We start from the raw sequence: 27,578 nt of genomic DNA on the forward strand, positions 1-27,578 counted from the left end.
TATAATGCATTGCTTTGTGCATGGGAATGTGATAACAAATAACAGATTCTGTGTAGTCATTAGTATAAAAAAATACTCTTTTTTTATACTAGGCGGGCTCTTTGCCATTTTTACATCATTAAGGGAAACTTTAATGACTGAAACTGGGATATTTGGGAGAGGATGGTAGGTGATACAAAAGTGCCTTGGTCAAACCCAAGACTTAGAGAATACATTTTTTTTTAACTCCTAATAAGAATATAGAACTAGATGTCTTCTAGCTCCCTTAAAATTCTATATTCCATAGTTATCTACCCTCTACACAAACTCAACTAACTAATGGCTCAAGATTTTTGTCTCTCACCCTGTTGCTGATGACCCTCACATCTGCATTTGCAGTCTTCTCTATGGATCCAAATTCCTAACCTTTGTCTCTAATCATTTCTGAACACCGCGTGGATGACCCACCATCACCTGGAATTGAGCATGTCAAATCATACCCATCCTCATGATCCTGGATTCCAGTTCTCTCTCCTTTTGCCAATCACTTAGCTATCATTCCATCTCTCCTCTACTGTGTGAGTCAATCTCTGGACCCACTGTTTCTCCTTTCAGATTTACTCTCTCACATTGCCCTTTCATTTCATTATCACTACTGTCACCCTTGTTCATGCTCTCACTTTCTCACATTTGGATTACTTACTCAACATCCTAACTAATTTTTCTACCTCCCATCATATCAACACTCTCCTCTCCAGCAATCCTACATAAGACCATTTGTTAATGCTCCTAAAATGGATTTAAATATTCTTGGTGCCTCAGAATCTTCCAATGAGTCTCCACTGCCTACAGAGTAAATTTTAATTAATAGTCGAACAAACATGTAAGATATTTCATGATAGGACCTATTCAGGATAGTCTCTTGTCCCCCAGATTCTCTCCCCTTGGGATGAATTCATCCTACTGAGTGCTACTATGGTGCTCAATAGAAGAACAAATGAGTGGGGAGAGTGAAATGGGTGAAGGTGGTCAAAAGATACAACCTTCTACTTTTAAAATAAATAAGTCCTGGGGATGTCATATACAACATGGTGCTTAATACTGTATTGTATGTTTGAAAGTTGCTGAGAGTAGATCTTAAAAGTTCTTATCTCAAGAAGAAAAAAATTGTAACTATGTGTGGTGATAGATGTTACTCAGACTCCTTCTCGTGATCATTTCATGATATACAAATATTGAATCATTACATTGTACACCTGAAACTAATATAATGTTACATGTCAATTATGTCTCAATTTTAAAAAATACAAGAACAGATGTTCTAAGCAAAGGAAAAGTAGAAGTAAAGCTAGTTTAAGAAAATGTTTTGGAATTAAGGGATGACCTTGTATGATATTGCATTTTTGTAGTGAGGAACTCAGACATCTGCCATGAAATTAGCATTTTTCTTGGTGTACTAATGTATCTTATGTTGAGAAGATAGGTAGTGAGTTGCTGGTATCAAATATCTCAATGAAAGTAAAAGCAACCTAAATCTTGAGTGGGTCACCCCGTGAGCTCTGTTTTCCACTTGTTTCTTCAGGGAGCCCCGCAAGGTTGTCCTGCACAAAGGCTCCACTGGCCTGGGCTTCAACATCGTGGGCGGGGAAGATGGAGAAGGTATTTTTGTATCATTCATTCTGGCTGGTGGACCAGCAGATCTGAGTGGGGAGCTCCAGAGAGGAGACCAGATCCTATCCGTGAGTATTTCTTCTTACTCTTCATCCCTCCATATCTGACACCACTTTCAATTATGACTGCAGAAGCATCTTAATTTAAAAGGAAAATGGCTGACAGCATTATGGCTTTCAGTACATGTTACAGTTTAAATGGTGTTAAAGTGTTTGATGCTTATTACTTACTTCCCTCAGATATAGGTAAAAGTGCTCATGTTTTCATTTAGGTTTCCTGAGACATACTTGTGTCCAATAAAACATTGAGAAACATGCCTTTTTAATGTTTATTTAGTTTTGAGAGAGAGAAAGAGAGAGTGCAAGCAGGAAAGGGAAGAGAAAGTGGGAGACACAGAATCCAAAGCAGGCTCCAGGCTCTGAGTTGTCCCCACAGAGCACGGGGCTCGAACGCACGAATCGCAAGACCATGACCTGAGTCAAAGTCAGTTGCTTAACTGACTGAGCCACCCAGACACCCTGAGAAGCATGACTTTTTAAGGTATATTGTTTATTTTTAATGCAGACCTTTTTTCCAGATCCATGACTGTACTCTAAAAACAGCATTTTTATAAGCATATTGTTTGTTGCATATAACTATATATGAAAATATGTAAAATATGCAGTTGGGTGCCATTGATAACTGGTAGCAGCACACCATCTACCTAAATACAAGAATTACCAGCAACAAGTTATTAAGCACTTATTGTTAACTAGGCATTTTATAAAAGTGATTTTTGATTCTCACAATCTCCCTGAAATTTATTACCCCATGTTTGATGAAAATAAGGTTCAGGGACACTTGGATAGCTCATTTGCTTAAGCATCTGACTCTTGATTTTGGCTCAGGTCATGATCTCACCTGAGATCACCAGGGTGAGTTCAAGCCCTGCCACAGGTTCTGTGTTGACAGTGTGGAGCCTGCTTAGGATTCTCTCTCTTCCTCTCTCTCTCTGCCCCTCCCCTGCTTACATGCTCTCTCTCTCAAAATAAATAAACAAACTTTAAAAAAAATATTTGAAGAAAATAAGGTTCAGAAAGGTGAAGTCAATGTTTACCTAACTAGAGACAGTAACAGCTGGGATTTAAATATTCAGGTTTGTTTGTTTGTTTGTTTAAGATTTTATTTTTAAGTAATCTCTACACCCACCATGGAGCTTGAACTGACAACCCTGATATCAAGAGTTACATGCTCCACTGACTGAGCCAGCCAGGCATCCTTAAATATTCAGTTTTAATGCCCATCATATGCGCTTTCTTTTTCCTCCTTCCTTCCCTTCCCCCTTCCACCTTTCCATCTGTCTTTCCTCCTCCTTTCTTCTCCTTTCTTTTATTGAAATATTTATTAACTGCCTCTTTCCACTAGATAAAGCTATCTTTCTGGTATAAACTCTGTGACAGGTAGTTATGTCCATTATGAGTGTTCATGACCATACTGAAATTTTGGTAACCATGCAAATGATACTGGGAAATAATCTAAGGAGCTAGTTCTTATGGCTCATAACTCAATGAAGCACTTAGTTTGTGGTTTTACTGTGTGCTTAAAAAAACTTATCTTTGTTTTATAGCTGTGATTTATAGCTAGGATTTTCCAAGTGACCTTATTTTTGTTAGTCATCACGCCTTCTCCACTTTCCCCTCCAGACACATACGATTTACCTGTATAATATAGTCAATTGGTCTGAGTAAAGTGTCCAATGGTCTGAATGGATGGCCTTGGTTTATATGTTCCGGTAATTCTCCCACACATTAAGGCCTTTGCTTACTCATTAGCTAGCAGATGTCTGGATGGATAGGGTATGTGAGAAATAGGGTAAGGTCCCATAGGCAGGGTCTCATTCTGCCATCCAAGAGCCAAACATCACCCCTTCAACTACTCCCCTCTGCATATTTCTTCTACACTTAAATGATATAGATCTATATAAATATATATAATATATAGATATAGATATATATAATCTGTATTTATATAGATCTATATCTATATCTATATTTATATCTGTCTTCCTCAACTTACACTGGGGTTATATCCTGATAATCCCCTTGTAAGCTGAAAATACTGTAGTCAGAAATGCATTTCTTAAACATGCTCACAACACTTAAATTAGCCTACTTTTGGGAAAAATCACCGAAAAGAAAGCCTATTTTATAATATTTTTTAAGTGTTGTCTATCTCATGTAAATTACTGAATACTGTTCTCGAAGGGAAAAACAGAGCGGTTATATGGGTGCATAATGGTTGTAACTATATCACTTGTTCACCCTCGTGATGGCATGGCTGAATGGGAGCTCACTGGCCAGCATCACAAGAATGTGTACCCCATACTGCTAGTTTGGGAAAAGATCGAAATCCAAAATTTGAGGTACAGTTGCTAGTGAACATGTGTCACTTTTGCACCATCGTAAAGTTGAAATTTGTTAGGTCAAACTACAACTAACTCCAGGACCATCTGTATAAGATGTAACTTACCTTTGTTGACTTGTCTTTCTTTACTAAGTGGCAAAAGCTCCATGAAAGTAAATTATCTTATATCTTAAATTATCTCATTTAGCATGCGAATGGTACCTTAAAGTCTCCCTAACAATGCTGATTGAATGGAATAGTGTTGAGTAAGTATGGTGATGCTTTACAATGTCACTGTAGCCTAGCAGGTGGACTCTAAAATTCTGTGTAAAACATACATAGATATTTTCCTCACCCTGGATCAAAATCTGTAGCCAGAAACCACGCTGTTACTTCCCCACAGCCAGCATTCACATTGGCACAGCACTTCCCCCCCAACACAAAGCACTTTCACATGCATTAATTCTAGGGGTCTTCAAAGCAATTCTACATGTCACTATAAGTTACTATTTCTCTCACTTTCTACATCAGGAAAAAGCGATTTAGAAAGGCTGAATGATTTGTCCAAAGCTCCATAGCTACTGACTATGATGTTGGACTCAAAATCAAGTCTCCTGACCCCAAATCAGTGTTCTTTCTCCTCATAGCACAATCTGTCTTCAAAACCTGTCAGTGATCTCATTCAACACCTTCTTGTCTCATTCAGCACTGCTCTGTGTGCGCACGCACTCAGGAGCACACAGAACTATAAAATTTTTTCTTAATGTTTATTCACTTTTTGAGAGACAGAGTGTGAACAAGGCAGGAGCACAGAGAGAAGGAAACACAGAATCCAAAGCAGGCTCCAGGCTCAGAGGTGTCAACACAGAGCCTGATGCAGGGCTTGAACTCATGAGCTATGAGATCATGACCTGAGCTGAAGTCAGATGCTTAACCCACTGAGCCACCCAGGCACCCTGGAAGCACACAGAACTATAAAGAGCTAAGACTTCCATGTTACTTTTGAGTCAATCACTATTATAACAAGTTTACCCTTATAACCACCCAATGCCTTGTTATGTTCATTTTTTAAGTACGCTCTGTGCCCAACATGGGGCTTGAATTCACAACTCTGAGATCAAGTGTCACAGGCTCTACCAACTGTGCCAGCCAGTCACCTCCTTATTATGTTCATTTTACAGGTAAAGAAACGGAGTCAGAGAGATGACATTAGGCTCCGTTTAAATGAAAAATGCATGAAACCGTAGGTTTTATTTGTTTTAACTTTTAGGCATATGGTAGAAAAAGGGATGAGCTAATAATCTTATGGCTCAACAAAGAAAATTCATAACTATTTCTGTTTTCAAAAGGAGATGTATCCATTTAAATATTACTGCCAGAACCAGGAAAGAAAAGAAGACAACAATCAGAATTACAGTCTTCTTAGAAATTACATTTTTCAGAACATTGCAATAGTCTCTGACATTCAGATATCATATCCTTTCTTATGTATAACATTTGCAAAGACAGTTCAATGATAAAAATATTAGCTGTTTTTTGCAATTGAAAGGAAGAGGGAACATTTCCCTTTTTTACCTTGCAAAAAGACATTTAAACTCTGGCTAGAAATCACCTAGTTTCAAGACCCACTATTGGAATTTCATTGGTTAACACTGAAAGAAAAGAATAAACAAACTTGAGAAACTCAAACATTACACTATGGAAAGGAAACAGCAGAATGGAATTATTAACAATGGAATATGGAGGATATGATATTTTGCCTCTACAGCTGGCACAAGATATAAAAGGACAAGCTCTACCTTCCTGGAAAACACAAGAACAAAAACTCTGTATAGCAATCAAGAGTTAAATACAAACTCAATGCATATTACTAGATTATGTAAGATTATTTTGTAAATAACTTATGCTAACAGTAATGTAGTTAAGTTCAGAGAAGAAAACTTGAATCCCCAGGGAGGAGAGCTGTTGGAGTAGGTCTCTGTCCTCAATTGGTGTTCATTGAGAAGACTTGAATACGAGATAATTACCTTTCTAATCAGGGGCAGAATGTCCATTCCTGTTTTCCAGAACTATTCTCCCTCACAGACTATACAATCTTTAGAGATAACTCATTTCATTAATGACGTACTATGTGACAGATTTTTGTAGCAGGATTTGAGATCTCAAGAGATGAATGAGATAAACATCCTGATCTTAAAATGTTCACAGCCTAAAAGCAAATATATCAATATATCTATTATATGTGAATACATAGATCTGGTTATGGATATAGATGTAGATATAGGATAGGTATAGTGGCACACTGAGGAAGAAAAGAGGCAAAACACTTTGCATCAAGCACATCGTAAGTACTCAGTCCTCCTATTACTACTAACAATTTTGCCTTAAGAATGTATTCAGTGTTTTTAAAAAAGGTCAGATAACTATGTCTAAAGAAGACCTTTTTTTATAGAGTTTGAGTCATTCCTTCTTTGGGACAAGAGGTTGGACCTGAAGAGCATTTCCCAAAGTGTGTTTCACAGGACAGTAAAAGAGCAGAATCGCATTAAGGTGCTAATGAGAGAAAGGGTTCCCTGGTATCAGGTTTCTTCACTAAAGAACTTTTCAAAAACATCTGTTTACCAGTGTGTATTGGAAATCCCTTTAGAGGCATAGAAAGTATCCATCTTTTCCCAAACGTATTTGACCATCAAACCTCTACGTGAGGAGCACTTCACAGGACAACAGTAGCAGGAAATGCCAGAGTAGATATTTTTCTAATTCTCGTAATTGACTCTTCCTAAACAAGGTAGCCTTACTTGACTGTAAAGAAAACCAAGTAGCCTTTTACTATGTTAAGATTATGGGCGCCATCTAGTGTTCATGCATTGTCTAAACATGGCAGCCTGAATTTGGAGGGTTCCAAAGCTCCATTGTAGAATTTTATTATCCCCCACTTCCCCCTCCTCACCAAAACTACAGAACTAAAGTAGCTAAGAAACTGAAAGAGAAATCATCTTTAGGCTACATTCTATACACATACTGTGAGTGATATTTTCTAATTTCTCCTTTATGTATTCTACTTCTTGGGCATTTTTTATAAGGAGTCTTATCCAATAATTGAACCATATTCTTGAGGTATTGGTGGAGGAGAATTTAGGACATTCGACATGCAATCACATTAACTAGTGCAGTAGCTTCCTCAAGCATTCTTCCTGCAGAGGAAAAGATAAAAATGGGTCTGTTATTATTTGTTTCAATGCTTTGTTATGAAAAATGTGGAGCAGAACATGTAGAAGTAATACCCCTATAATGAGATTCTTTTCTGTATCACCATGCAATTTTAGTTTTTTTCATTCCTCAGAACCCTCAGAAAGAGCACCTCAGCTGACCTTGCTAAGTCTAAAGCTCACCCTTGATGGACTTCAAGTATTTATCTGTGTTCCAAAATACATGGCTGGGAATACGTGTTGCCAAAAGCGAAACACTGCAGTTGTTGAGGTGAAGGTACAATAGATAATCATGCATCTTTACATTGAAGTTGAAATTGTATTGTGGATTTGGAAAGAGTACAAATAAGTCACAGATCACCTGGATGTTTCATTAATTCTCAGGTTACCTTGCTACCTTCATGTTTAGAGCACATATGCCAGATCCTTACTGTCACATTATTCAAATAGAATGTGAACAATATATACACTATTCATCATCCTGGGACACTGATAAGGTCACCTTTCTCTTGTTAACCTCACATGACAATTCTCCATTGCTTTCAGGATTATGCCTGAAATCCAGCCCTCCTCCTGCTCCCACCTCAAAAAAAGTCCCAAATTATTTCTTTAATTCCCTGAAGTGATCCTCTTAAGAGCTTACAAACCCATACCTTTCAGTGACCATATAGTATGGGCCATCTGCTTAAGGGCCTATGTCTCTATATTCCTAAAACCAGCACCCCTCAAGATACCAAAGAGGCTCTGAGGCCCATGCAGGTGTGGGGACAAGAGCAATCTCCCCAGCTCTGTACTATGTCACCTTGTTTCAAAAGCACACCAGCTCAGACTAGCAGTTTTATGAAGCCTCTCCCACCTAACCGCACCTGAAGCTTCTCTCCTCTCATCCTCAACACTTTGAGTCACCCAAACTCCAGCAAAACCTTCACCCTCCCCTAGGACTTTATCTGACTGAGCTCCACGCATTCCACCTTTCCCCAACAAAAGACAGACAAGAGTCAGAGACTAAAATTAGCTTAAACACAGCAGTATCTGTTTCCAAACAGGAATGACTCAACATCTGCATTTGGATTAAGGGGGATTTCACACCTTTCCCCAAGAAAATGGGTAGATATTTATCCTCTGTATACAGCTTTGTAACTGACAGGCCATCTTCTAATTTTGTTCAAAAAAAAAAACAATAAAACAATATTTGCTGAAGGGAATTATGAATATTTTTGGCAAATTAAACAATAGTAGTGGGGTTTTTTTGTGTGTGTTTTGGGTTTTTTGTTTGTTTGTTTGCTTGTTTGGGTTTTTTGTGCCCTCCTGTGCTTTCTCATCAAAGTATCAGGAATGCCAGGGTCCTCTCTCAGCAGGGAACCCTACTAAACACCTTTGAAGAAAAATCTAACCAAGCAGAATTGAGGATGTTTTTGAAAAGATTAAGACTTTTTGCCCCAACCCTGACCAGTTAAATTCAGGTTTCTGGCCCAGAAAGCATGTGAAACCTCCCACAAAACTTGTGTGCCTGTTCCATGCATCTCCTGAACCCCACTTTCTCTAGACTCACTGACTCTTCAGTCTCTGGCTTTTGCCTCTCAGGAGCCCACTCAGACTTCTCTCCACCTTACTGGACTTGTCTTCATGGCCACCTCAGAGGCCAACAGCACCCCTCCTCAGGGATCACCTCAAATAAAAACAGTGGAGCCAGTGAAAAGGCTCTAAGGGAGACAATTTTCCTCAGCCTTGGCTTCAGAGTATCACCATCCAGGGTGATGCCTGGTCCACCCACCAAAAAGTAGGGATTCAGTAAGGCCTAGCTATGACCCATAAGTCCTTTATTACAATAGATATCCCAGGACATAAAAACATCCCCTATCACATATAACATTCAACCTTTGGGAAGAGCAAGCCTTTTAAAAGTATATCTTATCATGCCATTTCTCCCCTCTTCTTAAAAATTTTCAGTGACTTTCTGTTGTTCTTAAGGTAAAGTCCAAATTTCTTAACATGGCCTACAGGGCTTTATAGGATCTAGCTCCTGCCTGCCTCACCTGCCACAGGTACACCACTTCCCCTACTCTCACTGTGTCCCAGTCACCCGGCTTCTTTTCTCCTCCAATCAGGGGCAATACTCAAAATATTTACAACTTGACACATATAATTCAGCACCAGCCCATCCAGTGAGTGGCCATAGTGCCAAACTACAGGATGGCAGGGAAGTGGAGTCTTCTGGCAGCCAGGGTTGTGGGTCACTTGGGGAGGGCTTAGGGCAGGAATTACTTACTGGCAATTCACATGGAAGTGTTTCATTATTATAACAAAGGAATAGCCATGTTCCTTTGGTGCAAACTCCGACCAGGTGCAAACTCCGTGCAAACTCCATGGTGCAAACTCCGACCAGGTGCCTGTACATGTACTAAATTTTCTCTGCAAAAGAACTCAGAGTGAGCAAGGACCTTCTATTACCTAAAAGGGGACCAGAGAATGCATGGATTGTCCTAGACTTCATTTAGAAAGCATCTCCATTGTCTGGCATTGAATCTGGCTAATGAATGACACCTATCAAATGAATAAACCCAATAAACTTTATGGGCATAGTACCAAAGGAAAATTATAATTGCTATTTTCTGATACATTTCTTGAGTACTACGTATTGTTATTAATACTCTCCATAGCACAACTTGTAGAGCTACAGCAAGAATAGTATCAGGAGAGAGGCATCTGGATGTCTCAGCTGGTTAAGCATCTGACTTCATCTTAGGTCATGATCTCGCAGTCTGTGAGTTCAAGCCCCACATCGGGTTCTGCGCTGACAGCTCAGAGCCTGGAGTCTGCTTCAGATTCTTTGTCTCCCTCTCTCTCTGCCCCCTCCCCACCTCACACTCTGTCTCTCTCTCAAAAATAAATAAACATTAAAAAAAAAGATATTCTGAATCTTCAGGACACAAAGGGCCCTTTGGGACACAGGTCTGGATAAATACAAATGAGAGGAATACTAGGATTCCCAGCTGTCTTCAGAGAAATAGGCAAGGATGAGTCTTTCATTCATTCATTAAACATTTGCTCAGTAGCTAGGTTCTGTTAAGCACTGGGGCATAGAGATGAATCATAGTCTGTGCCCTCTGAAGAAGTGTCAGAGGATCTAGATGTTGCTTCTAAGTCACCTCAATCTTAGAATCTATGTGTACAGTGGCTTCCTGTGGTGGCTCATACATCTTGTAAATGTTCTATTATTTCAGACATTTATGTTTTTCTCACTATATGGACTTAAAGTATGGACAGCCTCAGACATAAGCAAACTGACAAATTCAATTTTCTTTCTGAAGGCTGGCATTATAGAAAGCATAGCTTTGAAATCAGAAGTAATAGAGGTTCAAATACCACTATCATTGCTGCTTATCTGTGTGATCTTGGGCAAATAATTTCATGTTCTGTTCAAGGTTGTTGTTAGGATTCGGTAAAATCATAGTACATTACCCAGAACAATACTTGTACTACGCAGATACTCAATAAATATTATTCACTTTATCCCCAATTCTCCACTGTTATTCCTTTGTCTTTATTGGGAAACATCTTCTCCAGAAAGCAGAAAGCCTTCTCACGTTCCCAGGCTGGGCTAATGACAGCCTCTTTTTGCCCATGTGCTGCCCCAGAATTTTCCATCAGTACTTCCCGTGTTATGTTGGAAATCATCATCTATGTGTGTGCCTCCCCACATAAGCCCGTATGTTCACTAAGGACACAACTACACTTTTTCATGATTCAGCATATCTTAAAGCTTTTAGCTTTCTGGCCAATGGAATATATTTTCCAAATCAGACAGATGCTTTCCTAGTTGACTAATAAGAATTCCAATAGATTAGGAACATATTAGGTAAATTATTCTATTACATGCTAAATGCTAAATACATGATATTAGCTTTAAAATGTGTTTATAATATATACTCCTTTTCCAAAAAGATGTTTAGATGATTAAGAGTTACTATATAAGCCTCAAGAGTGAACACTTGATCCTAAGCCTTCTCCATGTAAGCATTGACAATGCTCATCATGGCTGACCCCTGATAAAGGGGAAAACTTGGAGAGATCTCTAGTTTAAAGAAGGAGTGATCTTCAACTGAAAGTGTACTGATTTTTTAACTCCAATATGCTTTTGCCTTTGACTAACCTACTTTACTAGCTAATCTCTAATAACTCTTCCATTTGCATCAATATTTCTAGGTACAAAGTCCCTTGCTGTGGACATTATTTCATTTGATCCACATAGCATTCCTTCAGGATGGGTTGGAAAGTAATCATTTTGCCACTTTACATGGGAAGAAACTGAAGAGTTCAGTGATTTTCTTACCCAAAATTACCAAGACACCAGGAGAAAGCTTTCTATCACAACCAGCTTCCTCACCTGTAATGCTAACTACTCTAGGGATGTGCCTGATGGGAGCATGGGTGGTGATTATGTGTGAAGAGTTCTGGACTCCAGACAGCAGACCTGTTGGTTACTTAAATGAAAAAGTAATTTGTTGGAGAAATAACAAATTGGTCTCTGGATCTTCAGCAAGGCTGGGGAACCAGGGTCAGAGGCCAGGGGAGGAAATCCTGCTGAAAGACAGTCTGTTAAAAAATGTTGTTTTTAAGGTCATCACCACTGGCCACTTACCACCAGGCCACACTGCAAGAGGTGCTGTATTTAGTCTTATCCCCATTTCTGGCAGGACTCCTGAAGCCCTTGCAATTTTCTAAGTGATGAAAACATCGAATAAAGTAATGTATTTAAGCCATTGGCACAGTGCCTAATGAGAACTAATTATTCACTCATACATTCATTCATTCATTCATTCATACAACAGTTTATTCAGGAGCCATTATGTTCCAGAAACTATTATAAGTATTAGAAATATAAGAGTTAAAAAAAGAAAAAGAAAAAGAGGCAAATTGCTGCCTCATGATTCTTACATTTTAGCGGGAAAAACAAAGAATTTATTTTTTTAAGTAATGGATAAGTAAATTATATAATCTATTAGAAGGTGTAGAAAACCAATGGAGTAGTGTAAGGGGAATTTGGAGTCCAGAGAGAGGAGTTGAAAGTTTAAATAAGGTCATCAGGGTGGGCCTCACTGAGAAGGTGACATGGTAGCAAAGACTTAAAGGCAGGGAAAGTGGGCCACGCAGGTGTCTGGGGTAGTTCCAGACAGAGGCAACAGCCAGCCTCAAGTCTGTGTGGGGTGCATGGCCGGTGTATTGAGAAAGCCCCTCTGGCAGGACTGGGGTGGGAGAAAGGGAGAAGAGTAGTAGGTGAGGACAGAGGAATAATGGGCAGGCCATGGAAAGCACAGCCTCACAGGCCCCTGTAACAGCTTGGCTTTCACTCTGGGAACTGGGAAGAGCCATGGAGGATTATAAGCAGAGAAGTGACAAGATATGAATTCACTTGCATTTTAAGAGGATCACTCTGACCACTGTGTTGACAGCAAGACCCAGGGACAAGGATAGAAGCAGGAGGCAAGCTTGGAGTCTACGTGAATAATCAGCCTGAGAGAGAGTAGAAGAATGGATAACCATGGTAGAAGTGGAGGAAGTAAGGAGTGATTCTGGATTTGTTTATGAGGGAGAGTTAACAGATTTCCTGAAAGATTGGTGTGGGGTAAAAGAGAAAGCAAGTTGTCAAGGGTGACTGTAAAGTCTTCTGCCTGAACATAAGACAAGCAGAGTTTCTACTGGTTGAGATGGAGATACTTCTCCAGGTAGAACAGGTAACAGGTAGAGATAAACTCAGCCTAGCACACAAAGGTCCTCCTCAGGGAGAAGAGGAGGAGCAAGGAAAGTAGGAGGAATCAGGTAGAATCCAGGAGCTAAGAAGAGAAAGTCTTTCCAGAGAGTGGGACCAACTGCTTCAAATGCTATTGGTCAGTCACATAAGACTGGAAATTAACTGCTGAATTTAACATGGAACTTACTGATTCAAATGAAAAAACAATGTCCATAGTGTAATTGAGTGAGAATACATATGGAGCAGATTTCTGATAGAATGGAAGGAAAGGACTAATGACAGTGATTGCAGATATCTTCCTTTAAGTTTTGCTGAAAAGGGGAATAGAATGGGATGAGAGGGTAGAGTTTGTTTTTATAACAGGTCTTGTATGTTGATGGAAACAGTGTTTATGTGTTGATATAGAGAGGGGAAAATTGGTGATTTATTTATCAGTTCACCTAAATATGATGTGATGGAAAGCACATCATATGTATGACTATAATTCTTATTTTTTAATTCTTTAAGAATTAAATGCCTCCAATTATTAAATACTTCCTATTGATCTATTGTGTTTATTGCTATATTCCCAGAGCCTGAATAGGTCCTGACACTTCACAGGTGTCAAATATGAAGCACAACTCAAGTACTATGCTGGGTGCTAGAGGGAAGAGAGAGGTGAACCAGACATTGATCCCTCCTTCATGGGATGCTAACCTAGTAGAGAGATAGAGCATGAGTATGGTTATAATGCATGGCAGATGTGATAGAAAAGAACAACCTCATTGTTTTAGTCTTCTCATCCTACTATTTTGTTGTTTAAAATAAATAAAGTTCCTTGGTATTATCACCTCTTTCTTTCTCTCTTTCTTTTTTCTTCTTCTTCTTCCTCCTCCTCCTCCTTTTCCTCCTCCTCCTCCTCTTCTTCCTTCTCCTCCTCCTCCTTCTCCTTCTTCTCCTTCTTCTCCTCCTCCTCCTTCTTCTTCACCACCACCACCAGCAGCACTCACTTCCCCACATAGAATGCCCATCCTCAATGACTAACACATGAAAGGAGAGTCAATGAGCACCCCCATCAGCAGCACTCTCCCCTTGCATGAGCTACTTCCACCAAGGGTGGTTTTGGCCCTTGCTCTGGTTCCTAATTTCTGGCCAGGTTCTAAGCAACTGCAGGACTTGAAGCAACAGCAATCATGGGTCAGGAGGTATGAACTTTGAGCTAGTGTGTAGGTTGGGGAACCCACATGACTCATGCAGGCTGACAGAAAAGAGAGGAGAGACACATGCTGAATGGGAATAGGATCCCTCTGAGACCCACATAAAGATCATGATGACATGGCAAGCTTTAAGAACAAAGAGTTAAATAGCTGGATCTTTGCCCTCCTGGGTCTCGAGTCTAATGGCAGATCAGATCAGGGAGAAGGAAGACAAACCCTTAAATAAGACCATATTAAGAGGCATAAGGAACTAGGATAGTGTGCAAGGGTAATGAAGAGAATATTGAGAACGAGTAAGGAATAAGAGCAGACAGATGCTACAGTAGTTGTAGGTCATCAAATTGTTCCCCTGCAGAAAATCCTATCTTTGTCTCCATGGAAATACCCATGGTTGGGGTCAGGGTGGTATTACTGATGTTCTGAAATTACAGTGTCTGAAAATGGAATACTGAAAATCGCTAAAAACAAAATTCTTAACATATAGTAGACATTTAGTACATTTTTAGAATTATAAAAACATATCAAGAAGGAAGGAATTAGGATTATGTTTGAAGCCACAGCCTGTTATAAATTATTTTAATTGTTAAGATCAATTGCAGGTAGAAAAGTATGATGGAGACTGGCTTGGTGAAAACTAACCAGGCAAAGCACCTGAGATGGTCACCAGGGTGCACTAGTTATTATAGTTAAGACCTTCAAGAGTTCAAAGGAGGGAGAAATTTATTGAACAGAGAGGAGGCCAAATTAAAGGGCATACAAAAGATCCCTAAGCCCTAAGCAGGGTTCAGATATATGGGAGATGGCCTCTCCCCTCCCCCTGATCCTGTGTCCCCACAGTTCAGTAATGCCCCATGTTTTCCTTTTGGTCTTGGTTTGTGTGCATGAATATCTCCTCAACAGACTTTGAGTTCCTTGAGGATAGAGGTGTGTCTTGACCATAACTGTGTCCCAGGGCCTAAGTGCTAAGCACACAGAGCTGTTAGTGAGTGTTGAATAAGTTAGTGAATGAAAGAACTTGAAGAAACCTTCCCTTGGGGAAGGAAAACCCTTTGAGGCTTTTGTTCCAAATTTTTCACTGAAATGCATACATGACTTTTAAGTTGTCTGTGTCATCTATGATCCAAGATATTTGCCTCAGTTTTCCAGTTTAAGTGTTGTTTGGGAGAAAAAATACTAAGCCAAAAAGCTTACAAGAAAATGACTGAAGTGTGGGTCAGCGAATGGTATCCCAAGGGTAGCAGAGGAAGCTCTCCATACCACGTATTTACTGTGCGCTTGGAAGGTCAGGACCCACTTACACATCAGTAAACCTCTTCCTCAGTCCCCAGGCCCACATTATTATCTGATCCAGGAAAAAATAATCTTCAGGGATTCTTTTCAATGGAAACATCTACTCTCTTGTCCTAAAAGCCCTGAAGACAAGATAAATCACTCTGAAGGCAGGCACTAAGGTCTGGACTCTTCAGTCAGAACCATATTTATCTCGTTGGGTATCGTTGATCCAGTGGTGCTACCTGATAACAAGGATAATAATTCATTGTTTCTGGATACTTTCTAGTTTACAGAGCAATTTTATGTGTTAATTCTCATAGCAAACTTGTAATAGGCAGGGGATGCACCGTTATTATAGTTCATACTTTTCATGAAGAAACCAAGCCACGGAGAAGTTAAATAAGTGCATAAAAAGCGGCCAAATTAAATAGAACCCTGGATACTTAACTGTTCTTTTTAAATACATTTTCCAGATATTTGCATATACATAGAAACCTAGTACTCTAAGATACAGTAAATAGCACATTGCGACTGAGGTTATTTCCTGAGAATCCACTAGATGGCAGTAAAAGATGTTGCATAGAACCGTGTATACTTGAAGGTGTCTTACCTGTTTGCTGGGATTTTGTACTAATCCTATTTGATTGCAGTTTTAAAACTGTTAGATTTTAAAACTGTTAGACTTTTAAAATATAATTCAAGGAATTAAAAGTGAATTAAAATCTTAAAGAATGTGTGAATTTGTAGCTTGTCTTAATATTGTGGAAGTCCCATTTTTACAGGTAACAAAGCACTGAGAATCAGCCAGGAGTCCTAGGAAGCCAAAACTCCTTGAGAAATCTCAGAATGAGAATGTTGCCCTTTTCTTAACAGGAACTGATCAATGATTCTGCTGCTCGAAGGAAAGAGAGGTATCAGTGAAGGGCCAGTAGTTAATCTTCTGTATAATTTCATTGCTTGTTATTTCTCTATGTTCACATCTACCTTGGAGGGAAGCTTTCCTGATGGACCATGCTGGAAATGTTGCTGTGATCCAAACTACAAAAACATTTATTGCCTACATCTCTCATGTTTTGTGTGCAACATAAACTGCACGAAATTATGGCTATTTTTTTCATGTATTTTTATTTTGCTGACACATTTATGACAGTCTGAATCCCAGATTGAGGAATTTGAGCTCAAGGAAAAGTAGCTTCCAGGTACAGCCCCTCAGTACAATCTGAGCAAATCCCTGACCACCACCCCCTCTTAAACCAGGGAGACTCATGACCTCTCAAGGGCCTTTCAGCTCTAACATTCTAGAACTGTATATATTTGAGGAAACTTTGGGCGTGAAAAAGGACACACTGAAAGCTTCTTAAACAATTACTTGATAATCAATAACTAGAACTTTCCCTTTAAATAATGAGTTTAAAAAACGAAAGTAAAACAGTGAAGGCATGCATTGATGTTTTGTCAGAGTATATTGGTTATAAATTAATCAGAATTAAATTAATCAGAATAAAGTCTAAATTCCCCATCATAGCTTTTCAAAAAATTTGTCTGGCTCATCTCTGAAACCCTCATTTCTCCATTATCTAACCTTATTTAACATCGTTTCTTTCCTTGGAAAATGCTCCACACCCCACATCCTTCTGAATAACTTCTATTCATCCTTCAGATCTCGGGTTACTTTGAGGCACTCTCAAAGTGCCTTCTAACTACTTTTCTCTCAAATCCCACCCTAATGTTCACAACATACAGAAACACATTCAGGTTAGAGTTTCTTAATGCATGCAATATACCCAGTTCTTTCCCTATGACAACATTTACCACACCAATTTACAATGACATATTTAATACTCTATTTTTCTCAATAGATTGTAAGCCAGGAAAATATCTGTCTTGTTCTTATGATACATAATATATATACTGTAAATATTTAATAATTGAGTATAACGTTAGGTTATTACTTTAAGTCGGTAGATTCTTTTTGAAGGTAATAAAATGATGCATAGCCAATAATGCACAACACTGTACATCTGCGTTGTGCAGGGCACAATGCTAGCAGGCACTGTCCCTATAGCTTGACAATTAAAGTGTTACCAAATGATAGGAAGGTATGTTACAATAGTTAAAGAATGTTTGTAAGATTGTGCCTAACATCTCAAAAATAAAACTGTGAAAAATGTAGTTATGTCTTCTGCATAACAACCGCTAGAGGGCAATGAAAGCAAACATTGAATATCTTATGAAGGGTGAACAGAAGGGTAAACAGAAGGGTTGAATATCTTATGAAGGGTAAACAGAAACGTAATTTTTTTTTTTTCTGATTAAAATCTAGAAGGATGATCTTATGTTTGGGGTCGTTAATAGGACCTGTAGGCTGTAGTTTCTGTGATTACAGGTTTAGCAGTTATAATTACCTTTCTGGTGTGGTATTAAAACCCAGATTATCTGTGATAATACTATCACATTTTGTGCACTATCTCATTTGAATTTCCCACAAAACTAGCAGGGAATATATTCTTGTCCATTTTCCAATGGAAAAACAGGTTCTGAGGTATTAAACCAGTAAGTATCCATAAGAAAGCAAACTACTGACACAAACTCTGTAAGTACTTATTGACTGCTTACACTTACGAGGCATACAGAATTTCTTGCCTAGGCAGACAGTCCAGGAAAACACAGTTCCAAAAATTAATTGCACCAGTTTAGAATGGAGACATAGGGCATCAGCTCCTTTGAAGAAGATCTTTTGGTTTTAGGTGACCACAGGTGGCCGTCAGATCCTGCTGCCACATTATCTACCTAGAAGCTAATTACAGCAATGTAGTGCTGGTGCCTAGGAAGGAGACATGCTTGTGGACTCCACTGTGGTTAGGACCTTCCTAGGGTTATATGTTCCATTCCAGTCGCTGCATTCTCATAAAGGAACCAAGAAGCAACAGACTAGGATTAATGTACATGATATATTAGAAGGCGAAAGGGAAATTGTGAAGCCCTGAAGAGGGGGCTCAAGGGAAATGGAGTTAGAGATGGATGCTTAAGCACGTTAGGTCTGGAGTCATAAAGAGTAGTTCTAACCTGGCATACACACTAAAAGTAGAAAACTAATGAATCCAGCAGTCTAGGTTGGCCCTTTATGCATTTCCAATGCAGAAGTCAGTATGCATTTGTAAAATGGTAAAACTCAGGATTCATTTGCTCAAGAAGCCCTTGACTTCCTCTGTCTGAGCAAACATGAGAAGTCCTTTCTGTGGGCCCCTGTAAAGCCTGCAGGAGATAGGGCTGGCCTCACACGGCCAGGTGAAAGGGAGGTAAAGCAGCGAGTGGCTTCTTCCCTCCTTGCTCAGCGAGAGAGCCTCCACCTCTTGTTCATCTTGAGTGAGCTGCCGTGAGCAGGACCATGGGAGTCCTGCAAGTCTGCCAGGTAGTGGGTGCTACAGGAGGGCATTTCCTTGGTGCGGGGAAGGCTCTGTGTCTCCTGCAGCAGATGGGCACCCAGCCTGGACTCAGCTGGCCCCATACCTTCATGTCTAAGATGGCAATGCCAAGCATTAATATTAACTTATGATGAATTTTACCTCCATGGAGGTAATTCATCACAATAAGGTCTCCATTACAGGAACTGGATCGGTTGGTATGGGCCGGGCTATCACCATTTTATTAGAAGAGCCTGAGTGATGAAGCTGCCTTTGTGGATGTTGATGAAAGCAAACTGAAGGGTGAGACAGTGGATCTTAAACATGGCAGTCCTTTCATGAAAATGCCAAAATTGTTTCCAGCAAAGATTGCCTTATTACTGTAAGCTCCAATTAAGGGATTATCACAGCAGGTGCACACCAATAAAAAGTTCTAGGGGCCGTGTCAGATGTACAGCTGTATTTCTTAGCTCACACACCACCACTGAAAACAAATACCAGCCATTTGCAAAACACTTGGAAGGAGGGAGTTGGAAGAAATGGAAGTATTTTTTATTTGCTTAAGTTTTAAGGATGGAGAGAGTAAATGTCCTCTACTTACTGGGGGGAGTTTCATAGAAGTAGGATTTAAATTGGGATTTCCCAAGGCAAGTATGGCAGTATGACATGTGGCTGTCAATATGATGGAGCTTTCCCAGCCCAGTGGAGAGCACAGATGGAAGTTCACAAGCTACTGGGAAAGGATGCTGACAGCAACACTGGAAGTGCTTGTGTGAATCACTGGTTTTGGAAACCTGTACCCCTGCGTACATTCTCGTGTCTTCATTTTAGTTTCCTTTGAGCATTTTAAACACTTCTCCTCCCACATATCCTCTCACACTTCTCCTACGCACTCCCAATCCTCTGTATCTCCTACATACATAGCCAAGAAAAAAAAGAAAAGAAAAATAAACGAAATCTCTCTTTTATACTAATTTCCTCTAATCTTTTGCTCAGTAATATGTCATAGTCAGAACAAGTTCCAGCTTGTTAGCTGATATTCCTATGTTGTTCCCTTGAAATAGTCAGAGATTGCTCTTTCCCTTAAAAGCCAACAATAACTTACCCTGTGGCCCGAGGCTGAAATTTCCACCATATCAAACTCAAATTTGAACCTTTTAACACTACTCTGGAGAGAAGGACCAGGAAGATTTATTTTACCATTTATTCCTTCATCTAAAAAACAAATGACTTAAATTTTACCCATTCAACCTTTTTAAACCAGGAAGGAATCCCCCCAGAATAATTTTTAAGTCTTATATGCCATTTATATTGAAAAGTATAAAATTGAAATTTGCTTTTAGTAGTAGCATCCACTAGTGGTATTAAGCTGAACCATGCGAAATTGTCCCTTTGGTAGGTCAAGTCAAATATTGGCAAAATTGCATGATTCAAGTCAATATGGATTTATAATCCTCACAGAAGTCTCAATCCTACATCTCTTGGGTAGAGGTTACAGCTAGAGACAGTATCATATAAGGAGTCTTCATAGGGCTCAGGGAAAAAAGTTACCCTTATTGGTTTATTCTTTTAAATATGATATTAAAGCAGGAATGTTTTTCAATTTCCCATATTAAAAACAGCAGCCATCTTTCCTTGAGTAGTTTTTTGTATGAATCATCTTATCTTATTAGGTCCTCAATGTAACTACATACCTCTTTGAGAGGGGATATTCCTATCATCACTTCATAGATGTGAAAATAAAGTCTCAGAACAGGCAGCTTGTTCAGAATCATACAGTAGGTATACAGCAGTGCCGAAATTCCAAACCTGAATCTGCTGGACAAAACCCACGCTCTTTCCCCTCTATCACACTGCCCTCATTGATTTAAAGAGAGAGAGAGAGAGAGAGAGATCTCCAAAATGAAATGTTGATTATCATCAGCACTTAATAGTATGGATACATGTTAAGTTTCTTGCATAGAAACTTTGACTTTCTACAATTGTAGTCTTTGAAATGAAATCCTGTAAAATAGGAAATCCTCATTTAGAGCCTGAACTCAAGAACAAAGGTTGTCTAAATAATCTTGGCGTCCTTGACACATGGCATAGGACCTGAAACATAGTAAGTCTAAAATAAATGCTTCTAGAATGAGTATTTGCATGAGTAAACAAAGGAATGACTTTTATAATGGAGAGAGACAGAATAGGTACATAGCTCTCTGCAAAGAGAACCAAACATCTTCCAGTCTATATGTATTTTTAAACTACATGATTGAATCACAGAACATAACTCTGAATGGGACCTCATAGACTCCTTTGCACAATGTTTGTTTGATAAATGAAGGAACTAAAGCATAAAATTCCAAAGCTAATTGGTGACAGGGTCATATCTACTGAACATTCTGGAAAATATACCAGTCTCTGGATTTTGTCACCTATTGGGATATAAAAGCACTAATCAAAATAGGGAATTATGATAATTTATTTATATTTTAATACATAGGACTTATATTTTAATGCATAGGATAAATATGTATGTGACTGTACATACACACACATATAAATAAGCACAAACAGCTTGCTTTCTCTAAAGAAATAATAAAGATAATTGTTTTTATTGCATACATGGATAAAGATCAGCATTAGCCAGGAATATCTACATGCCTGAAAGTCAAATACAAGTTGTTTGCTTTGAGAACCCCACCCATTTACTAACCCTTGGGTGTATTTGTACTCCAGAAAGGAAATTTATATGGCCAGACACCCATAAGCCAGCTTTAAAGAAGAAAAAAAAGGTAAATTTTCATAGATAGAACAAATACTTTTACATATGTTATCCTAAAAAACACATTGTATGATTATACACATTTTTCTTAGTGACTTATGATTTTTAACACACATTTATTTTGTTTTCTAGTCATCAAAAAAGCCACACATTTTTCCTGGTTTACCTGCCTTTCTCATTATACCTGGTTTTCAGAAGAAGCAATATTTAAAATCAATGTATTCTCTGTAAATGGGCAGTGTGGATGCATTATCACCTATTGTTATCTAATATTCATGGTTTTCATCTGCCATTTCACATGTTTCCAATGGAACTTTTCCCGAGTGCTTCTTCAACCCCATATTTTGTATCTGGGGTACATACTAAAATTATATCAACACAGTGATGTTTTCATGCTTTTAAGAGAGAATGATTTTTTGGTGAAGGATGGATAAGAAATGGAAGTTACTGGGGTGCCTCGGTGGCTCAGTTGGTTAAGCATCCGACTTCCAGCTCAGGTCATGATCTCATGGTTCCTGAGTTCGAGCCCCGCATGGGGCTCTGTGCTGATAGCCTGCAGCATAGAGCCTGCTTTGGATTCTGTGTCTCCCTTTCTCCCTGCCCCTCCTCCATCCATGCTCTGTCTCTCTGTCTCTGTCTCTCTCTCTCTCTCTCAAAAATACATAAACATTAAAAAAATTAAAAAAAAAAAAAAAGAAATGGAAGTTACCATGGATGTGTAAGCCTTGAGTTATGCTCATACCCTAAAGCCCAAAGTTAAGCTGCTGTTAACTGGCCGGTTCTAGGTAAGGAGTTAGGGGCAGATGGGGAGGCAACCCTGGAATCTAGAATATTCAGCTTGTAATAGCAATGTTAGCAAGGAGGCAAACATTCTATCAGTTTTCTTGATATGCGGCAGTGTTCTACATTAGACAGGAACAAGTGGGCTTTTTAAGAAATGTTTTACAGCAGCTCCAGGGCCCTGTAAATCACTGGGAAGTTGCCTAGAAAGGCTGATGTAGAAAAGCCCTAACTTAAGGCTTGTCCTTGCTTTAGAGCCACAGAGCATTAAATATAAGCAAGACAGCCTAGCATTTGAAAATGCAAGCAGAGATCATTTTATTTCAGTTTGAGAGCAAGGTCCTGTAGTTTGCCTAAATTTGACAGTCAACCCAGTGTTTTAGTTGTGTTAATGGTAGAACAAGAAAACTTTTTAATTTTCTTTTAGCGTAATTATAGGGCTTTCACAGAAAGTCAGTTTGGACTTCCAATGGAGAATAATATTCTGCTTAGGTGGTAAACACACTAAGTCCTAGGCTGTTCTCGCAACAAAGCAGGAGAAATCAACCAGAGAAGAGAAAAGAGGATGTAACAAGAAAGTGGAGGCAGATCGGTCAGAGGGAGGGGGTTGGAGAAAGGCGAGAGAGATCAGCGGCAGGAGGAGGGAATCTGAAGCAGCGGCAGAGGAAAGGTAAGGAAGGGGAAGAGAAGGGAATGTGGTCACAGATGCAGACGCAGAGATCCGGAGAGGATCAAAGAGGTGAGACCCTGAGGGGGTGGCGGGAGGAAAAGCGGGAGGAGGTAGAGAAGCCTCACCTGAGAATCAAAGGACCCCACCCTTACAGTGCAGTGTACGTGGTAACTTTTCTAGTTGGCTACGTGTTCCGCAAGAGAGGAAACAATGCAAATAGGAAGCTGCCTGCGATGCCAAATTGTAAAGGGAAAAGATAAAGGAAGGGGATTTTAAAGAATTCGGAATTACATGTTTGGGTTCCTGGGTACTCTGAGCACCGAGAACAGCAAGGGCTGGTCGCGTGCATTTCATTCTGGTGCTGGCGACCCTGAGTGTAGTGGATGGAGTTTGAGAGTTCCCGGTCCTAGTCCTGGTTTCAGGCAGACTCCAGTGCTCCTCCTCCTGAGCCGGCTACTGCCCCTACACTTAGGAACTTAATGCTGGCCCCTCTCTGAGATGTGGCAGCGCCTGTGGCCGGTGGACGCTTGCAGCCACTCTCACACAGCTGGCCCCAGCCAGCATAGGGGGAAGCACGGCTTAAGGAGTGACCTGGGTGGGGAGGCTCCGGAACTTGGCCACGGGAACACAAAAGGGTTTGATGCTAATTCCGATGCCCTGAGGGGTTCTTGAGCTCTCCACAAAGCCCAAAGTGTCTGAGCTGCTGAAGGGAGCTAGCCTCCCGCACTAAGATGACCTGGGCTAAAAGGAGCAGCCCGGATAGACCAGGACTGTGACAACACATCTGGAGGGGGCTGTTTTATGGAGATGGAAAGGCAGAGTGGCCCATGGTGATGGCAGACACTGATAGAAGCTGAGGTGGCTGTTAGAAGTCGTCATTTTTTGGCCTGTTGTGAAGGGATGTACATGTGGAGGGTGTCAACTCAGCAGCACCCTGGCATAGGTGACTGTCAGAGGAGTGTCACCTGCAGACCTGAGGTTTGGAGGCAGCCAAGATGACAGAAGAGGGTAGTATAAGTATAGGAGAGAAAGAACACAGTCTATATCACAGACCAGAGCTCTAACCCACCTCTGCTGGTTTGGAAACTTTTAACATCCCTGTGCCTCAATTTCCCCCTTGTAAAAACTGACCTCAGAAAAGTTCTTGAAAGGATTAGCATTAACAAGCCCAGCACAGTACCCTCTTGCCCAGTATTTGGTTACTGGTATTATCCTTATCTGTAACTTCCTTGCTCCCCATTTAAATTTCTGGTCCCAGTTTGAAGAAAGCAGATTTCACTGGATTTCTTCTCTCTTTGTTCCCTGTCTTTTCTTTCCTGTTCTCCTCAAATTGGCTTCCATCCTTCTCATTATTTACTGAGCATTTACTTTGTGCTAGGAACTGAACCATGGCAGTGGAGCCTGATTTCTTGATATTGGTTTTTTTTTTGTTTGTTTGTTTTGTTTGTTTTTTTTCTCTAAGGGAGAGTGGCTTTTTGGCTTTGTTCACATCCAGATCTCTGGCAACTAACCATGGAAACTCACTTCGCTGGAGAATTGTTTTCTGTGGGGAGGAGCATTCTGCGGGCTAAATTGGGAGGCCTGGAAGGAGGGAATTAGTTAGTAATTAGAAATTTTTAAATGACTGAAAATACCTCCCAAACTATGTAAATGGAAAATTTTCCAATGTTTACAATATTCACTTGGGACTGATGGTAAAAAACTGCACATAGCCTTGGCTGCTTTTGTGAAGTCCAGATACATGCTTGAGAGAACAAAGGAAGTGATGGAGAGATAATTCCAGAGGATACCCATTCTTCTTCACTCTTGATTTTATAGAGTTTATCCTTTCAGAAGAGTTTTGAACTCTGTCTGTTGCTCCTTCTGGTTTTTCCATTGACCACAAAGAAACTTCCATACAATCATTGACTTCTAGAGTTAAGGCCATATGTTGTATGATCCACTTAACAAAAGAGGCCACATTCAAGATGTCAGGTCCAATATAGAAAACCCCACCCTTAAAGAAAGCTGATTGCCTCCTTTTCATCATCATGTGTATCTCCTCTGTTGGTTTTCCTGTCTTCACTTGCTTTCTAGTTTGTGTCTTTCCTGGAATTCGCCTCCAAATTCTTGGGATTTTTCTTTTTCCTGGAATTGGCCACTGGAATTGGCCACCAAATTTTTGATGAGCTGCTTAATGATGCTTCTTTAGAGGAACAGGCGTCTTTGTGAAACTTAAGGCCCCTTCAGAGTAGAGGAAGAGATTCATAAGGCACATGTAATTATAATCACCCTAACTAATAATTTATGAGGAAGGGAATTGGGGCCACATCCTGGGAATACAAGAGGAGTAAAACAATGGCTGGGACTCCCCTCATAGGGCTTACAGCCCAGTTGCTGACACTGGTTCATGAAAAGGTAATTTAAGTGGAAAAAGAAAGAAAATTACAGAACACTGTGTTGTAAGATCTATTTTTTAAAACAATAACTATGTACAAAGGTAAATATATGTATGTTTGCACTTCTGTATATTCACTCACTGACATGTATCAGGTACTATTCTAGACATCAGGATTATAGCTGGGGGGAAATGCATAGAAGTTATATATTCATGTATTATCAGTGGTTACCTGAAGGTTAGAGTAGAAAAAGAGAGATACTCAATTTACTTGCTGTTCTGTATTATTTTGATTATTTAAAATGATCTTGGATTCTGTACCCTAAAAAATAATAAGGCACTATAAGGGGACAAAAATTCATGTAATGCTGCCAGGTTAGAAGGGCAATGGCCAGGTGAGTGGCACAGACCATTAACAGGAGGTCTGGGAAAGTAGAACTTGACATGGACATGAAGGAAGATCAACACTTCAGGAAATCCTAGGCAACAGGAAAAAGGACAGGGAGGAAGAGGTCCATAAGGAATGGCGTTGGGGTAGGGATATGCAGGAGGCTTCTGGTTGCAGTAGAGGGTTTGCTTGGGAGAGGAGGTGTGTAATAACATAAGGGAGCAAACAGCATTCTCATCTGGCCTCTGTCACAAATACAGAATGGCCCTCCAAGTGACCTCATTTCCTGGGCCTCAGTCTCCTTACCTGTGAAATGCGAGGATTGAAAGGTGGACTCTCATGTTCCCTCACATCAGAGAATTTTATGGTCTTATGAGACTAGAGGGAGGTGTATGTAGTAAAGCCAGATTGTGCAAAGCCCAAAATAGGAGGATAAGAAATTTTCAGATAACCTACAAGCAGTGGGGAACATAGAAGAATAGGAGCATCTGCATCATGTGTAAAATATGAAAAGCAGTATGTAGAGAAAAGTAGACCATCCATGATATACAGGATGGCTATCAAAGTAGTAGGAGTGGAGAAAAGAGAAGGAGTAAGGGAGGGAGAGAGAGAGTTTAGAGAAAGATTTTCAGGTCAATTAGAAATCTGCACAGTAATAGATTATATCTTGGTAAATCAAAAAAAAAAAACAAAAAACAAAAACATGAGTTCATAATAATACTGAGAGACAATCAAGGTAAAGTTCTTTTGTACAGAAGAATACCAGCTAATGATTCTAGAAGAAATAGAGAAGTAGAAAATCACCTATTTCCAACCCTTAGTAAAATAATTGTTTCAGGTAAGTAGTCAGTAGGTGCTAGTCAGCAGTCAGTGGCATAGTCAGTAGGTGCTAAAACATATGAAGATGAAATTTCTTAGGAAAAAGGATAGTCACATGGTCTCAAAGAATCACCACACAGACTTGCCATTTACAAAGGTGCCATTCCTAAGTTGCCTTTAGGATGGAGAGATCTGGTGGTCCTTAACCAAGTGACCAAATTTAGCATCACCAATAGTGAAACAATCTCACATTTTAGTCCTCCTAATGTGATCCAGTATAAGTACACTATATTACTCACTAGATTTTGCTAAAAATGTTTGACCTGATTCTGATCAGGAAGAAACAATTAGACAAAACCAGAATGTGGAGCAGTCTTTAAGTATCTAGCTTGAACTCTTAAAGAGAGAAGGTGGGAGGGAGGGAGGGAAGGAAGGAAGGAAGGAAGGAAGGAAGGAAGGAAGGAAAGAAGGAAGGAAGGAAAGAAGGAAAGAAGGGGAAACTCAATGTCATAAAAAGGAAAAAAAAAAGAAGGTAGTTTTTTAAGGTTAATAATGATTAAAGATATTTCAAGAACCAAATACAGTGAGCAAACTGTGATTCAATCCTGGATTGAAGAAAAAAAAAATCTATAGAAGACACTTTGAGGACAACTGAGAAAATGTGAACAGTTATAGTATATTGGATAGTATAGAATTGCTGTTACCTTTTTAGATTTAATAATGGTAATTTTATATAGAAAATATTATTTATATATATACGTATATGTATATGTATATGTATATGTATATATATGTATATGTATATACATATACATACCAGGAGATGCCTTCCTGGTATGTTAGGGTGAAGTTAGCACATATTTCAAAGGGTTTAGAAAAAAAATAAATGTGTGTGTTTATGTGTGTGTGTCT

At 39.5% G+C, this 27,578-nt stretch overlaps 1 protein-coding gene across 27 annotated transcripts in view; it reads left to right on the forward strand.

Moving 5' to 3' along the window:
- The window catches only part of DLG2 (discs large MAGUK scaffold protein 2), a 2,054,427-nt gene that overhangs the window by 1,704,387 nt on the left and 322,462 nt on the right, over positions 1-27,578 (forward strand). For all 27 annotated transcript variants that reach the window (XM_023239374.2, XM_045039809.1, XM_045039811.1 and 24 more), the window contains one exon: positions 1,562-1,718. In XM_023239374.2, the coding sequence (XP_023095142.1) occupies positions 1,562-1,718 (157 nt within the window). The remainder of the gene's footprint in view (positions 1-1,561; positions 1,719-27,578) is intronic.

The sequence above is a fragment of the Felis catus genome, chromosome D1 (genome assembly GCF_018350175.1).
Source record: "Felis catus isolate Fca126 chromosome D1, F.catus_Fca126_mat1.0, whole genome shotgun sequence".
Classification (NCBI taxonomy): domain Eukaryota; kingdom Metazoa; phylum Chordata; class Mammalia; order Carnivora; family Felidae; genus Felis; species Felis catus.